The 16,327-nt window shown below is 45.7% G+C and overlaps 1 protein-coding gene across 1 annotated transcript in view; it reads right to left on the minus strand.

The window, feature by feature from the left end:
- Positions 1-16,327, minus strand: part of wu:fb13g09 (ATP-binding cassette sub-family C member 5) — a 33,984-nt gene that overhangs the window by 5,872 nt on the left and 11,785 nt on the right. Inside the window, exons 10-22 of the mRNA XM_061235038.1 lie at positions 15,674-16,054; positions 14,231-14,302; positions 13,860-13,984; positions 13,679-13,751; positions 11,794-11,997; positions 9,354-9,479; positions 8,892-9,003; positions 8,033-8,217; positions 7,568-7,729; positions 4,398-4,527; positions 3,397-3,550; positions 1,720-1,848; positions 827-1,013 (exon numbers count right to left, since the gene is read on the minus strand). Coding sequence (XP_061091022.1) covers positions 827-1,013; positions 1,720-1,848; positions 3,397-3,550; positions 4,398-4,527; positions 7,568-7,729; positions 8,033-8,217; positions 8,892-9,003; positions 9,354-9,479; positions 11,794-11,997; positions 13,679-13,751; positions 13,860-13,984; positions 14,231-14,302; positions 15,674-16,054 — 2,040 coding nt within the window. The remainder of the gene's footprint in view (positions 1-826; positions 1,014-1,719; positions 1,849-3,396; positions 3,551-4,397; positions 4,528-7,567; positions 7,730-8,032; positions 8,218-8,891; positions 9,004-9,353; positions 9,480-11,793; positions 11,998-13,678; positions 13,752-13,859; positions 13,985-14,230; positions 14,303-15,673; positions 16,055-16,327) is intronic.

The raw sequence follows: 16,327 nt of genomic DNA on the forward strand, positions 1-16,327 counted from the left end.
TTGTTTCCCTATCCCTGTGTGAGGTTCAGGTTCGGGTTAGGGTTAGGGAGAGGGAGAGGGAGAGGGAGAGGGAGAGGGTAAGGGTAAGGGTTAGGGTAAGGGTGAGGGTAAGGGTTTGGGTAAGGGTGAGGTTTAGGGATCGGGTGAGGATGAGGGATAGGGATCGGGTGAGGGTAAGGGTAAGGGTAAGGGTGAGGGTAAGCGTTAGGGATCGGGTGAGGATGAGGGTTAGGGTGAGGGTGAGGGTAAGTGTAAGGGTAAGGGTAAGGGTAAGGGTTTGGGTGAGGGTGAGGGTAAGGGTAAAGGTTAGGGATCGGGTGAGGGTGAGGGTAAGGGTAAGGGTTTGGGTGAGGGTAAGGGTTCGGGTGAGGATGAGGGTTAGGGTGAGGGTAAGGGTAAAGGTTAGGGTAAGGGATCGGGTGAGGATGAGGGTAAGGGTAAGGGTAAGGGTTAGGGTAAGGGTTAGGGTGAGGGTAAGGGTAAGGGTAAGGGATCGGGTGAGGATGAGGGTAAGGGTTAGGGTAAGGGTAAGGGTTAGGGTGAGGGTTAGGGTGAGGGTAAGGATGAGGGTAAGGGTTAGGGTAAGGGTAAGGGATCGGGTGAGGATGAGGATGAGGGTAAGGGTAAGGGTTAGGGTAAGGGTTAGGGTAAGGGTTAGGGTGAGGGTAAGGGATCGGGTAAGGGTAAGGGTTAGGGTAAGGGTTAGGGTAAGGGTTAGGGTAAGGGTTAGGGTAAGGGTTAGGGTTAGGGTAAGGGATCGGGTGAGGATGAGGGTTAGGGTGAGGGTAATGGTAAGGGTTAGGGATCGGCGGTAAAGGTACAGCACCTGGATGGCGTAGGAGATGGCGAGCCCAGCGTAGGCCGGGGGGATCTGGCCGTGCATGAGGACGATGAGCAGGGCCGTGGTGGTTATGAGGATGATGCTGATGAGGTCCAGTCTCACGGCGAGCCAGCGCATGGAGCAGCTGAAGAGGTAGTACGAGGCCTGGTTGGTGTCCAACAGAGCCTGGTACCTGAGAGGAGAAACACAGGACAGGGAATCTAACTATGATCTTTACCCAGCGGTAAACAGTGCTGAGAGTCTCAGGGCATATGGGTGAACAGCACTGCTGGTTGCCTGGGGGTTTCATTCCCCCAAAATACTCCTCAAAATCCCTCATCTTCAACTGATTCTCATTGCCAAGATGTTCTAAGATCCCGCATCTAATGGGTTAGTATGAGTAACCCATATTGTATTAACTCTCATTTGTTGTTACTTTGAAACTCTCACCCCATGGATATTTCAAATCTCATACTCAAAGGGGTCAGAAAGTCAAACTCCCGCCATGTGTCTCCTCCTCCCTGAACTTTGCAAGTTGATTTGTTCTACCTTCGGGCTGAAGAATCGTGCTAATGAGCAAATCCAGGTAATTGCATGCAACAATATACTGGGAATGATTTTCACTTTATGAACTTGGATTTTACACCTCTGTTCATACATTTGGGATATTTACAAAAGTCTGGCAACCCGTGGCAGAAATGGAATGTGTTCTCCCCAGAATCCTAAGAATCGTGCTAATGAGCAAATCCAGGTGATTGCATGCAACAATATACTGGGAATGATTTTCACTTTCTGAACTTGGATTCTACACCTCTGCTCATACATTATGGATGTTCACAAAAGTCAGGCAACCCGTGGCAGAAATGGAATGTGTTCTCCCCAGAATCCTGTGCACTGACCTGCGCAGGAAGTCCGGGCCCCTGCCATAGGCGTGGATGGTAGAGAGGCCCTGCAGGCTGCTGGTAATGTGCGAGGTGAAAGGTGACTGTGTGATATTCTCCAGCCGTTTCAGTTCGCGGATCAGAGCCCTGTCAGAAAGAGAAAATGAGAAGAGGTAAAACAGTCAGCGTAGTTCAGAATAAGAGGTTAGCCGATATGGTGCAGGGTTCATTCTCTGGCATTCGTTCTACAGTCAGGCAAAATGTTAGAGACCAGATAAACTAGACTACAGGCCCAAAGAACTGCCTTACTGCAGTAATCTGGGTTCACATTCAACCCCCAACTAAGCACGCATTGAGAATGAGGTTAATTCTATCAAAACGGACATTAGTGCCTAGCTTAATGATTGCAAGTTTGTCTTACAAACTTCAGCTCTCCTGCATAAAGGCCCAAGGGTATCACGCTAAATACTAATGTCACGACTGCTCAGAACATTTTCCGGGTTAGATTTGTTATTTGACACTACAAATGCCTGCTAATGGTTCTGAAATTACAATGATTAAGCATGCCTTATAATTGATTTTATTCGTAACTCTGAGAATGTGTTATAATTAAGCATATGTGATATCAATCTTACTTTACACATAGCGTCAAGTGCAAACAGTCAAAATGCTTTGAAAGGGATGCATAAATAGAAGAGTCAAAGGGGAATTTACAAACATACAAGTGATATCTGACAAAAAAAAAACCCCAGCTAACACACTGTTGGTGTTTTTCGACAGCCTGGAGTTCTGACGCCGAGAGCAGCCATCTCATCATCTTCGTGGATTCAGTCTGAGGTCTGATCTGACAGGCAAGTGGCTTATGAGACGGGAACACTCGTGGGACTGTGATTGCGCCGTGTGCCGCCACTGTCTGGCGGAGATTGAGTCGTTTCTGGACCCCGCATCTCATTTGTGTGCTTTTATGAGCAGGCTAACACGCTAACGCTAAAACCTGCCGGGCAGCTGAGGCCCCGCCACTGAGAGAAAGCGGCCTTTATTGGCAGAAGTGGGATGATTCCTACTTTTGGATGCGAAGGTAAAACTGGCGGCGAGCGTGAATAACAAGTGTGTCATGAATGACTTTGTTCTCTCAAGGAAGAGAAGGAGGGGAAAAAAAACTGTCCAGGAAAAGAAACGTAATTACTCTCCAAAAACCTCACCCCCGTCTGTTCTCCTAGGCGTGTTTGGACAGGAAATATTTTCGCTTTGGATTCCTCGTTATAGGGTTCCGCGAATTTTGTAATGTTTTGCGTTGTTATGATGAATTGTAGTTTTTATGGTTATTGCTTTTTTTTTTTTTTTACATTAATTTACTGTAACTTGCAAAGCATGTTGGCAATGCAGAGTGGGTTGGAAAAATTGAGATCACTGAAAAGCTTTTGGAGAATTTTCCTGGAAATCATAATGGATCAGTATTCCGTCCTATAGTTCCTGTCACCTGATCCAGTCAGTTCATTTCATGTTGTGATAACACTCTAACCTAGAATCAAAATAAAAACAAACCCTTGACTTTATATTGTAATCCTCTGTGATTTATATTGTAGATACTTTTGCACCGATATTAGACATGCTTATGGTGGGTGTTTTGTTAGTTAATAAAGAAGGTAAAACAATGATTGGAACAGGGGTGGAGAACTGAAGCCCAGGCCTCACCTGGAGACGCGGTTAACCAGGAAGAGGAAGACTCCCAGGGGCAGGGCAGACAGCAGGAACCATGGGAAGACAATGGCGACCATGCCCATGCAGAAGAAGACCAGCGTCAAGTTCTGCAGGAGCATCTCTGACTGCATGGCCAGACGTACATCCACTGAGGACAGGCAGAACACAGGCCTTCAGCTACACAGGATAATGACCGTAACCACACAAACTACTATGTTTACAAACTAGATCTGTTTCTGCATTTATTCCTTCCTAACTACTGGAGCTTTCTGGTTGGTGACAGGAGTTTGTTGATATTAAATATGAAATTAAAAGTGTGCCCTAAGAACAGCCATTGTCACAGTATTGTCCTTGGCCAAGCCACCCTAATATACTATAGGGTGGCTTGCTCCCCCCCCCCCCCCCAAAAGAAAAGTGATTGGACCTAGGAAGTGGTTTGAAACAATGTTAATTCCCATAGAGGAAAACTTAAGAATCATATCTCCTTTTACAATTACACACGTTCTCCAAACTATTTGTTTCACATATTGATATCATATTTTTTTTACAATCAACTGATATGCAAAACACATCATTTAAAGAAAGAAGTTGTGTAATTGTTCGCTTATGAAAAGAGACAATTTTTCCCTCAATGGGAAATCCCATTGTTTCAAACCATGTCCTATGCCCAGTCACTTTTCTTTGGGTGGGGGGGACTGTAACACTATTCAAAAGATATACAACTAATTTGGAATGTTTAAGCCTAGTCTTTGAGTCTAAATTTAATATTGACTGGAGATTCCCGATAAAAATTTCAATTTTGTTTGTGAACCAGCTTAATCTGCATCTGTCAAAGCGGCCCTCAATGTTATGAAAACATAAGTATACAATGGCTCTATGAAGTGTGTTTGTGCCACATCCGTGCGAGGAGAGTGTGGTAACAAAAGCCTTACCCTCGTCTATGTCACAGGAGAAGTGGTTGAGAGAGGAAGGTAGTGAGGTAACACAAGCCTTACCCTCGTCTATGTCACGGGAGAAGCGGTTGAGGATGCGGCCCAGGGGTGTGGTGTCGAAGAAGGCCATGGGGCTGTGGAGAACTTTCTGGAACAGCTTGTCGTGGAGAGCTGAGGCGGCACGGAGAGTGCACTACCAATAAGACAAACAAACATAATTCTATTATGGAGATATGCGAAATCCCATCGGACAGACTTAAACGCAACGCTGTCTGACCTAAATACTTGTTTGTCACAAGCATACAAATAAAAGAATGCAATACGATACACGTACAGAACACTGGAGGGTGGACTCCCTCTTTATATGGAGGTTTATCCCAATATTCCTTCCAATTGGGGACTTTTTTACTCCCCACTTTTTGAGGGGTTTTCTTTGCCTCATGTGCTTGCTATTTGGGGGTTCAGGCCTGGTGTTTTATTTTCCCTTCTGTTAGCCTGGAAAGTGTTTTTGTGACAGTCTTCTCAAAAAATCCTGATCTTATGCCAGTAGGGGGCAGTATTTCCTATGGTCTGGGCAGCATACCAGCCCCAGTCTACGGTGAGGGATGCAGTAACGTGGGATTCATTCTGATAAATAGATCATTACTATCAAAAATTAAATACTGGTAGGACTCATTAAAGATATCATGCCCTTTAACAAACAGAAGCCCAACCTTATGTTTTCCCTATTGCCCTATTTCCAATTACAGTAAATCTGTCACTGGCCTGTTTAACTGACTTAATAAATACTCCGCTCACTTCCTAATGTAGGTTGAGCATTCGGGTGCAAAATGTGGTAGTAAACAAGATATGATACAAATACAGAAACAAAAAGCATTATCAGAAGATCGATTATGCTAACATAACCAGAGTTGCCAACTCAGTTGCTTTCAGGCTCTGTCTCACGCCATCACATTGTGATTTTTGTACATTGAGGGCAATGCTTCTCACGCTAACATACAATTTATTTCAGAGGGGAGCATTTAATCTCACGCCAAGACAGCCTTAAAAGTTGGCAACGCTGCATAACCTATGGCATATGTACACACAGCCTGATGCTATTCAAACAAAAACAGCACATGCCAGCATGCAGACATTGTGAAATGCTTCACCACAGCACAAAGAACACACACACACGCGCACACACACGCACACACAGCAGACTCATTTCCAATGTACGTCTCCAGAGACCTCAGTCACATTGGGTATTACTGACGAGTCAGCTTTAGCCGTTCTCTCGCAGTACACTGTGAATGGCACCCGGGAAGCTACAGTTACAGCTTGCCCCAGCGTGATATCTACCAGCCTTGGTAACGGCAGCAGCAGCAGCGGTAATTTATTAAGGACATAATAAAGCTCATTAGATACTGTGCTTTCGTCTTTGTTCTGGGGAAACACAAAGACTCCCACCGCCCCTGATTCAGCTCCCACACGGGCCGTGATGTCTTCATTACCGAGCGGATGAATCTGTCTTTTTAACCCTCCCATTCTATCGGCTCATCCGACTGCACTCCAAACGAGCTGGGAGAACAGTCAAAGTCTCAAATGTCACTCTTTATCTCCCACAGAAGAAAAGGGTACAAGCAACGAGGCCAACAATGACCTACATAAATAACGATTTTAATGACAAGTTACCAGGGCAAAAAAGACAACACAGACATGCACGACCTCTAATGTAGATGAGAGTAATCTGAGACAGATAAGTGGCTTTGGCCTGTAGGCGCTGGGGGACCTTCCATCAGGGAGTAAACGTACAGATTTTATGTCTGTAGAACAAAAGCCCTAAGGGCGCATTCTAAAAATACTGCAGGCATTGCGCAATAATAGACTGGAAGCACTCCGAAGAGGCGCTTGGAGTGGGGTGGCAAAGGCTAACAGAACTGCTGCCCGTTTCGGATTCGTAACGCCGGATGCATGGCGGAAGATGTTATGTGCTCTCAAATTACCGGCTGCTCTGCAAGCAGGCAGATAACAAACAAGCCTAATAGGACACTTTACACAGCTGTGCACGCCAACCTGTTTCCCAGGAGGGCCACAGTGTGCGTTTCGAGGTGACTTGACTGGCTTGTTGAATATCGAGTTAATAAACTGATGCCCATCTGGGCCCATCTGAATATTTCGCTGGCACATGTTGTCCTCCTGTCAAGGATAAATTAAAAATATTGGCGGAGGGGAAAATTTGGCAAACTAAGAAACTGAGCCGAAGAGTTGGAATGAAAAACTATGGAGGAATCGACATGTACATGAGTGACACGGTACCCCCATGAGCTTTGTGCCAGAACACTAATTTCTTCTCTGATTCCACTGTGAGACATGAGGGCCAGGAGTAAATGGTAACAACATCCTGCTCACCCAGAAATGATGCCAGAGTTTACATGCAAGCATCTGCCTATGCTCTGAAGCTCCTAGATACTTGTGGTCATGGAGCTATGAGATTTAATGAATGCTAGGCCACTCACATAGTGAATTATGCAGGGGAATTGACCACCAGGAGAATGAGACAATGGGCTACTTCCGTATTAAAGGCCATTACAGGACAGAGTATCTCAACTTCTCACATAACATTTCAAACAGAAACGTAAAACTTCCACACTCCCAATCAAAGTTGTACTTTTAGCAAAAGAGTACATGGATTAGCATTTACAGAATATTCAAATGGCAGGGCGGATGGCACCCAAGTGCTTTTACTATCAAAAAGGTTTCAAATTTTTCTCTACTCCCAGAATACCGATGTGCCTGATTTGGAAACAGTCGTCTAATTCTCTCATTTACTACACTGTGTCAGCCTACAATCTGTTGCCCGTTCACTGCGTTTCAGGGAGGATAATTCTGCAACATTTCAATTGACGAATGAATGGAACTTCTCTATTTTTTATTATTTGATTTATTGTTGCCCAGTGGAAAATAATATCTCAAACTGTAACCAGTGAGATCAATCAGTATGGTCATTGATAAGCTTTTTAATTAATTTGCTGATTTAATTAATTTGTGCATATTCATAGTTTTAGCTTGAGTCAGTCACCAGCTGGGTGTTCAGAACATATTCACTGATTTCCCATTTCAACACGCTACTCGTTTTTGGAAATTGGTGCTTCTTGCTCAAGGTCCAGGTCTGTGTAGATAATCCGATCCTGGTTCCAGACATTTTTTTTTAAAGATGATAGATGGATAAGTGACGAAAGGGAGGGGGATACCTTCACAAACACAAGCCCACGCGTGGTCTTCAGAAGCAGCGCCGCCCCCATGGACAGCGCGTACACCATTGAGTAGTACTGGAGGTCAGGGTTCAGCCTCATGCTGTCGGCCAGCGCCGTCTCGTTCTGAAGGACCGATGATGCATTCTGGGAAAGATACGTCTGAACACAAGCCAGGACAAAAGGTGGGTGTTATTGCTACGGAACCTCGAGCTTCTCTCCCGGGGCTGAAAGCGATCCACGGCGCAAGCCCGAGGAGAACAATTTCCGACGGGAACTTTATTGGCATTCGGAGCACATTTTTCAATTGAGGAAACAACAGCTTTCCGGTGCATATGGCGCCCCGTTTCCCACTCTTTTTCTAATTAAGTTTAGAAGGATGCCGTTAGTGTTCATAATGAAATGTGTCAGGAAGAATGACTGCGGGACTGCCCGGCGGTGGAGGCCTGTTTCCGCTGAACTCACCCCGCTGCCCTGCCTGATCCAGTAGCTCAGCCACCAGTTGCAGAATGCGATGCTGCCCGTCGTGCAGAGGAAGAGGAGGAGGTTGGCGATGAAGGCCGGCGGGCCCCCGGCCGCCCGGATGTAGGCCCCGTACACGGACCAGGCCACGGCTCCTGACCCCTTCTCCTCCGCTTTCATCAGCTGACCTGGAGCGCACGCGTCGCCCGGGCAACGGAAGCCAGTGAGCGGTCACCACGCACACAGCGCGACAAAAACAGTCTGATTAACCCTTTCAGTCCCACGCCCGGTATGAAAGGGCCCCACCCAAATCCCAAGGGCTTTTGGCTTCGGTTGAGAAAATTAAGAAAGCTGAGGAAATTTAGTAGGGTTTTAATAGGGGCTCAAAACAAGCATTTTGATCGGTTGAAAAGGCATAAGGTTGAGAGTGCTGGAACTCTCGGGATTTTATCGTAGTTACGCTTGAGTGCCAAATGGCACTCTTGGGACTGAAAGGCCTTTAGACTTGTAATGAGACTTATAGGGCTAGTTTTGCAGAAACAAATTAATTCTCCATACAAAACTCAATTCTATCCAGAACTGGGTTTAATGAGTGCCAGTGTAACCAGCCCATAATTGTATTTTTTTTTCTCTCAGGGAGAAATGTTTATAAATATAAGCTTCTTTTAAATTACCGTGAGCTTGAAAAGTGAAACCCTATCGGCAAATTTTGAAATGTGTCAAACTGTCTCACCTCATTGGCAATAGATTTGTGTTATTTATCCAAAAAAAAAAAAAGTTTAAATGTAGGACTAAAATACTTGTTCAGACCTGACTTATTTTTTGGTACTTGTCGTGAGGTGAGAACCTGAGAGTCTCTCACCTCCTTTATTGCTGTCGACTGGACGACCCGGCACCTTGCTGACGGTGGAGGACTGCTCCACCTCCTCCTCTCCCGCTGTCTGCTTGTTCTTCAGATTATTCCTGACTATGTTCTGAGAGGTACAACGGGAGTTGGTTAGAGCCGGTATCCAAACTGTACTCGGACAGCCATAGCGTTGCGCTCTGACGCGAGACGGGGGGGGGGGGGGATATGTGACAAAGTCTTTAGTGAACGCGCTGGAAAATCAACGCGCGCCATGCATAATTAACGCACTGTACGCATTAGCATTTCCCTGCCCCCTCCTTTCACTCTGCAGAGGCGGTGAATTATTCATGCTGTAATGCACGGAGGTTTCGCGAGCAGCTGACTGCGGTGCTTTCTCTTAAAGAGAATCGGGGGGCTTGGGGCCGGACCCTGGCCCCCTCCTTCCTCTTCCTCCTCCTCCTCCTCCTCCTCGCTCACCTCCTGCTGCACGCTGTTGTAGAGGGCGGCGTAGTCGCGCTCCCGCTCCATCAGCTGGGCGTGGGTGCCGTGCTCCACGACCTGCCCGTCCTTCATCAGCAGCACCTCGTCACACTCCGCCAGGTACTGCCAAACGAGGAAATACAGCTTTGGGCTACCATCCTGCAGCCAAACACCTATAGCTCACCTTTACAACAGAGCCTGTAAAACCCATTCAATTTCCACCACAGACTCGCCACTGCACAGCTCTTCAGTCTATAAAAGCTTTACATTTTGAAAACTTCATCACCATCAAATAATATTATATACATTAATAACTTTCTTCCACAAGTCATTTGCAATCTCTTACCCAGACAGTCCAATTCTCACATTATTCGCCATACCACTAATCTATACCCTCTATATCTATTTATTTTCCTTTTCCTACAAACTGGTTTTCTTTCAGCATTTTTTTTCTACTGCAGGACAGGAAGCCCACAGAAAAAACGTTTGTAAACACAGTTGGCTTATTTGTAATTATATTTGTGTATTTGGAAGGTGAAATGTAATTCTTTCTATTGTAATTTTCCCAGTGACGTGCTCTGTCCCTTCCCTCAGGACTTCCATTGCACAATGCCAGAAAGGACAATTAATGCTGCCTGGAACTGTTTTGTGAGCCTGTATATTAAGGGGTTGAGACAATCTTTTAAGAAGGCTATTGACACACCAGTTGGAGGGATCAGATGACAGAAGATTACGCTCTTGATGTCTATGGGAATACCAGGTGGAGGGTCAAAATGAACAAGGCAAGACTTGAACCCGGAAGATGGCAATTGGTGTCAGAAAACACTCGCTTTAACCCCTGGCTAATAACCTGTCACATGTATATTTCACTACATTTTGGCTGTTTTGTTACCATTACCATTACCATACCATTACCATACCATTTTTGTCATTTGGCAACTTACAAGTACTTAGGTTCTTCCACAAGTTAAAGCATCACATCCAAAAAATACACATGAAGTGTTGTTCTAAACATAGTCATCATAAGTGCAATTTTTTTTTTTTTGGGGTTAGACAAGAGGGATAGGGATATCAGAAAGGGGGGCGGAGGAAATCAGGAGGGAGGACTAAGGTACAGTTTGAAAAGGTGTGTTTTTAGTCTGCGTCGAAATAGGGGGAGGGATTCTGCTGTCCTGACAGTGGTAGGCAAGTCATTCCACCACTGAGGAACCAGAACGGAAAACAGGCGTGAACGTGCAGCTCAACCGCCAGGTGCTCGTAGAGAGGGAACCATTAGGCGACCAGAGCTGGCAGACTGGAGTGGTCTAGCTGGGGAGTAGGGAGTGATTAAGGATACCAGCAGTAGTACCTGCTGAAAACACATAAAGAGCGCCAAGAATACACCTCTCTGGGGTGTAATGCTTCAGAAACATGCCTCTAAAAACTTCATGAAAAGGCACTTCAAACAATACTATTGATGCAGATGATTGTTCAGGAAGTGAAAGAGAATGAGGATCTCTATTTCCATGCACCGAACGCTATTGCTGGACAGCATGCATGTGACAAGACTATCGCCAACATTACTTATACATGATATATTCCACCACTATATTTGCCATTGTAACTATTGGAATGCAACCGATTTCAGCCTGGTACTCTGCTGATATTTTTATACATGGCTATGTATAAAACACGACATGGCTCGACTTATCATGTAAGATAATACACCTGAACTCACATTTTTGGTATTGGAGGCATACTCCGAAGCGAACACATTTTCATAAGAGGAACTTCTTATTTTTTTCAAATAATAATAATCAACTCATCAATATCATAAACCAAATCCAAACCAAAGTCTGAAATTTCCTGATAGGTAAACATCTAAATCACCTCAGGGTGCAGGGGGTTAAAGAGGAAGCAGATGATGCAGGGAAGCCATTTTACATGGGGGTCTTCCCCCCTGATTTCTGTGGATTAATCAGGAAATACTCACTTTCAGGCCCGAAGCGCATCTGGGGCTACTAGCATTTAGCTTTATTACTGAACACGCTCCCCTGCTATCAGCTGTCATGAGTGCCAAAGCTCTTAATGTCTGGGCTTATGACAGGCCCTCAGCCCCAGGATGAGAGACAATTAGGGTGAGAAATATCAGCATTTGCCTGCTCCCATAAACCAGGAAATAAATGACGTCCCTCGTGGTGGAATTACACTGCATTCCGCATGTGTACAGCGAGTGAAAATGCTGACCCTATGAGACTGTTCGACTCATTTCAAGCTTTGGCAGAGGGGTCATAACATTTCCCATGTCAAGCAAAAAGTAACTTAAAACAAGTGATTATTTCCTTCTTAAGAACTTAAGTGTCATGATAAGACTGAAACACTTTTCTCTTGCACTGTTGTAAGTGTGGTGACTGATTTTACCCACGATGCCTCGCCGTGGGCCGGCGCCGAATCTCACCTGCAGCTGGTGGGTGACGAACAGCACGGTGCGGCTCCTGGCCGTCCTGCGGATGGCGCTGTAGAACAGCTCCGCTCCCACGCGCGTGTCCACGGCGCTCAGGGGGTCGTCCAGCAGCAGGACGGGCCGCTCGCTGTACAGGGCCCGCGCCAGGCTGACCCGCTGCCTCTGGCCCCCGCTCAGACTCGACCCCCTCTCCCCGATCTACGGCACATTACATTACGTTACGTTACGTGGCATTTAGCAGACGCTCTTATCCAGAGCGACGTACAACAAAGTGCAAATCAATCACAAGAACAAGTGCAAAAGTAGAGCTGAGAGGACAGTACAGTTCCGAGTCCTAGTGTAAACATCCAGAAATTCAGAACCCTTGAAGAGTATCGGCACAGCATCGGGGCCGACTTACTGACGCCGGCTCAGCTAACAGACCTGCACACTTTCACCTAGTCAGTCACGAATTACGTCTGACAACAATCTGATTATGTGACAGTGCTGTTACATAGTTCAAATTTCACATTCATCACAAATATAATTGTAGTTAGACTAACTTTGGCTACATCCATCCATCCATCCATTATCTGAACCCGCTTATCCTGATCAGGGTCGCAGGGGGGCTGGAGCCTATCCCAGCATACATTGGGCGAAAGGCAGGAATACACCCTGGACAGGTCGCCAGTCCATCGCAGGGCACACACACCATTCACTCACACACTCACACACTCACACACTCATACCTACGGGCAATTTAGACTCTCCAATCAGCCTAACCTGCATGTCTTTGGACTGTGGGAGGAAACCGGAGTACCCGGAGGAAACCCACGCAGACACGGGGAGAACATGCAAACTCCGCACAGAGAGGCCCCAGCCGACGGGGATTCAAACCCAGGACCTCCTTGCTGTGAGGCGGCAGTGCTACCCACTGCACCATCCGTGCCGCCCAACTTTGGCTACATGCACAACTAATTTATTTACAAATACAAAAGATGTCTTCTACATTGAGACTGCATCGGTGTACTGGTATAATGGCCACGCTATTTGATTACATCCAAATTTGATTGAATTTAAATGTTATCTCTATTTATTGTCGCTGTGATAGCAGTTTGTTAATTGCGGTACTCTTCCTTTATTTTAATTAGCTTGCAAGTTAATGAAGAAATCCCAAAAGCAACAAAGAATCAACAGGCAAGGGCTCCACAATCAGCAGATGATATTGGCGGGAGCTGACCCATGGAAGATCCGGAAAGATCACTTCATTCACCAATGTCACGGCAGTGGTTGCAGAATAAAGCAGCAAACATTCAAATCAAGCTCCATTTTGAAATGCAGCACAGAATAGACAGAGCAGTCCCATATTTCAACTAATTATTCTCTTCTAATTTCTATTTTAACCCTACATTTGTTCCAATATCTCGTATTTTCTGCTCATTATATTCCTTCAGTTCACAGATGTATATTAGCATAATCCCATTTTATCTTATGCAAATGGCTGCTCAGGTCTTGTTCATTTATTTTTCCAAAATGGAAAATAATTACAGCGAAATGCCGCTAAAAAATCACTCTAAAGAACTGGGGAGCAGTTATTTGCAGGTTTTAATGGTTGCTCATTTCGGAAGGATGTTTAGTATGTAATTTCGTGCTTCAGGCCAGTTTTGTATTTTTGCGAGAATTGACTTGCTGCCGGATCCCTCGGTTTTCTGGTCCCAGTTCTCTTTTTGATCCTTTATTTTCATATAGAACACATTCAAATTGGGAGGCACACGTTCTCACACAGACAGACAGATAGACAGACTGACAGACACACATACACACCACAAATGTAGGCTTATCTCTACCTTATATCTAGAGTTAGGGATGAGTTTAGGGGTCGAGTTGTTACAATAGTCACCTCTGTCATGTCACCGTAGGGCAGGTCAGAAATATCAGGGTTTAGACAGCAGGCCTGGAGGACAGCATTATACCTGCAGTGGACGGACACAAGAAAGAAAGGAAAGAAAAGACAGGGTTAGAGGAGATAGATGAGTGCGTATCCTCCTCTCTACACACAGTCCGTTTCTCACTGCTCTCACTTTTCCATGTCGTAGGCCTTGCCAAACAGGATGTTCTCTCTCAGGGAGTCGTTGAGGATCCAGGCCTGCTGAGGGACGTACGCAAAACCTCCGCTTACCGCCACCGAGCCCTCCAACAGGGTCATCTGTGGGAGGCAGGACCAACGGCGTCAGGGCCCAGCTTAGAGAGGACAGCTTACTTGCCTACTATTGAGTATGTAAGTTCAGGACACTGCATAAGCGAGTTGATAAGTAAGTGTAAAATTCCTCTAAATGTAGTGCACTTACAATTCCCTAATGAAATACTTATTTCCACTGAATATATTCTTTGCATACTGCCCATCGCGTACTAAAGAGTAGGCAGTACGATTACAGCAGTATGTTGACCTCACCTGCCCCAGCAGAGCGGAGAGCAGAGAGCTCTTTCCGCTTCCCACTCCCCCGCAAATCCCCAGCAGCGCCCCCTGTGGAGAGACGTGGTAAAAAAAAACATTATGTTTTTGAAAACTCGCCCGTTCAAACGAAATCTTGCTTCAGTAAACACCTAGCATTTATTCTTACTTGAATAGGCCTACTCATGTCACTATATACCCTCAAATCTATTCAAGACTTAAAGAATCACACCCTTAATGTCCCCCGAGTGCCTACTGAGGCATTTAATGTGTTCCTGTAGGTTTATGTAATGGTTATAGCTATTGCCGGTGACACAGCTATCCTCTCTGTTCTTTGCCTAACCTTTGTGTATGCACTTTAGCGAGTGGCTGCGGATAAGAGCCTCTGCTTAATGCCCAAATGTACGTGAATGTCATTTACTCAGGCTAACACCACTGGACAGCCTGCATTAGAGCTCTGGGATAAACAGCATGTTGTTCTAATGCTCCCCGGCTCTTAAGAGTCAGCGAGTTTATCCTCTAAACGGAAAGCTGTTTTTTTTCTCCAGTTGTATTGTAAAGATGGCTCAGCTCACCCGTTCCCTAAAGTAGCTTGTATCTGTCGGTGTGTTAGGAGCGTAAGATGTCTGAATGTGTTTTTTGGGGGTTGAGGGGATGGTTCAGTATTCAAGTCGCCAGTACTGTATGCTGCAGGGGAAAGCTGGCGTCTGTTTGACTGCTGTTCCATTACTGTTGATTATGATCACATCCCCATAGCACAGCTCTACTCAACTCCAGGTTTCACAGGCTCGCAATGTTTGCAGGTACACTGCAAACACCAATACGTCCCAACAAGTATTTTAGTCTTATATTTTGATTCTTATTTCTATTAATTTTATTAACCTATTGCTAAATAGTATAAATGTATTGCCAGTCAGGCAGGAGTTAATTTCAAGATTTGCCAATGGCCTAAGAAAATTTCACCTGTCAAGGAATCAGTACCAGTACCAAGCTAATATTTACTTTGAGTCATAACAATTTGTTTTGGGAGTGTAGTTGCTCCAGCCTTGCACTACACCACCAGACTTCACTCAATGTTTTATTTCCTTGGTTCATTACACTGCAAAAGAACAAAAAATAAGTCAGTCTTAACAAGTATCTTTTCTGTTAAATGAAACAAAGAAATGCCAATGAGGTGAGAAAGTTTGAATCATCTAAAGATTTGCCAATGGGGTGAGAAAATAAAACTTGTCAGCCAAAGAGTAACTTAATATTTAACCTAATATTTTCTACTTGAGAGAAAAACAATGAGACTTATTACAAGACGACTGTTCAGACAGCCGTTGTTTTGCATTGCAGTGAAATGAGGTGGTGCAGGGCGTGGATGGCACGCGGCTGGCACGCCGTGTTGAGCGGAGCGGAGCAGGCCAGGCCCAGCACGCGCAGCGGAGAGCCCTGCTCCACCTTTCTGACGCGGAGCCGGATGCGATGCAGGGTCTTGTGCAGCGGGGGGCGGATGCTCTTGGTGGAGGAGACGGTGCTCTGGGGGCTCTCCTGCTCCATGTGGGTGAGGAGGTGCTGGTCGTTCTGCGCCTCCCCGCCTCCTTTGCCCTCCTCCGGGGTGATGTACAGGCTCAGTTTCTCCCTGCGCAGGAACCTCCTCATTCCTTCCCCCTTTTTGGGCCTCTGGGACGTCCTGCCCCGGCCAGCCCCCGTCCCCGTCCCCGTCCCAGTAGGGCCCCGGGCCCTCTCCCAGGCCAGCGTGGCATCCAGGAACTCCACCGCATTCCCGGGGTCCTCCATTTTAGCCGTCACCAGCTCCCGTTCTTCCATCAGGAAGAGACGCTGAGGAAACAGACACACGAGGCTGGAAGGACTTGGGCCAACATTTTAACCATTTCAATGACCCAATCAGCCGCAAAGTGTCTGGCTGTTGAATTGAACTGCACTGTAAAAGCTCTGTAAAATACCAAAAGTACAAAACTGTAAACAGCTGAAATGTAAATAATTCTATTATGTGAGATGAAACACCTGATACATTTAACATTTAATAGATATACAGCCTGCTACATTTCTGGTACTACAGTATTATTGTATTGTATTGTAAAATTTTTTTTT

The sequence above is a fragment of the Conger conger genome, chromosome 3 (genome assembly GCF_963514075.1).
Source record: "Conger conger chromosome 3, fConCon1.1, whole genome shotgun sequence".
Lineage (NCBI taxonomy): Eukaryota > Metazoa > Chordata > Actinopteri > Anguilliformes > Congridae > Conger > Conger conger.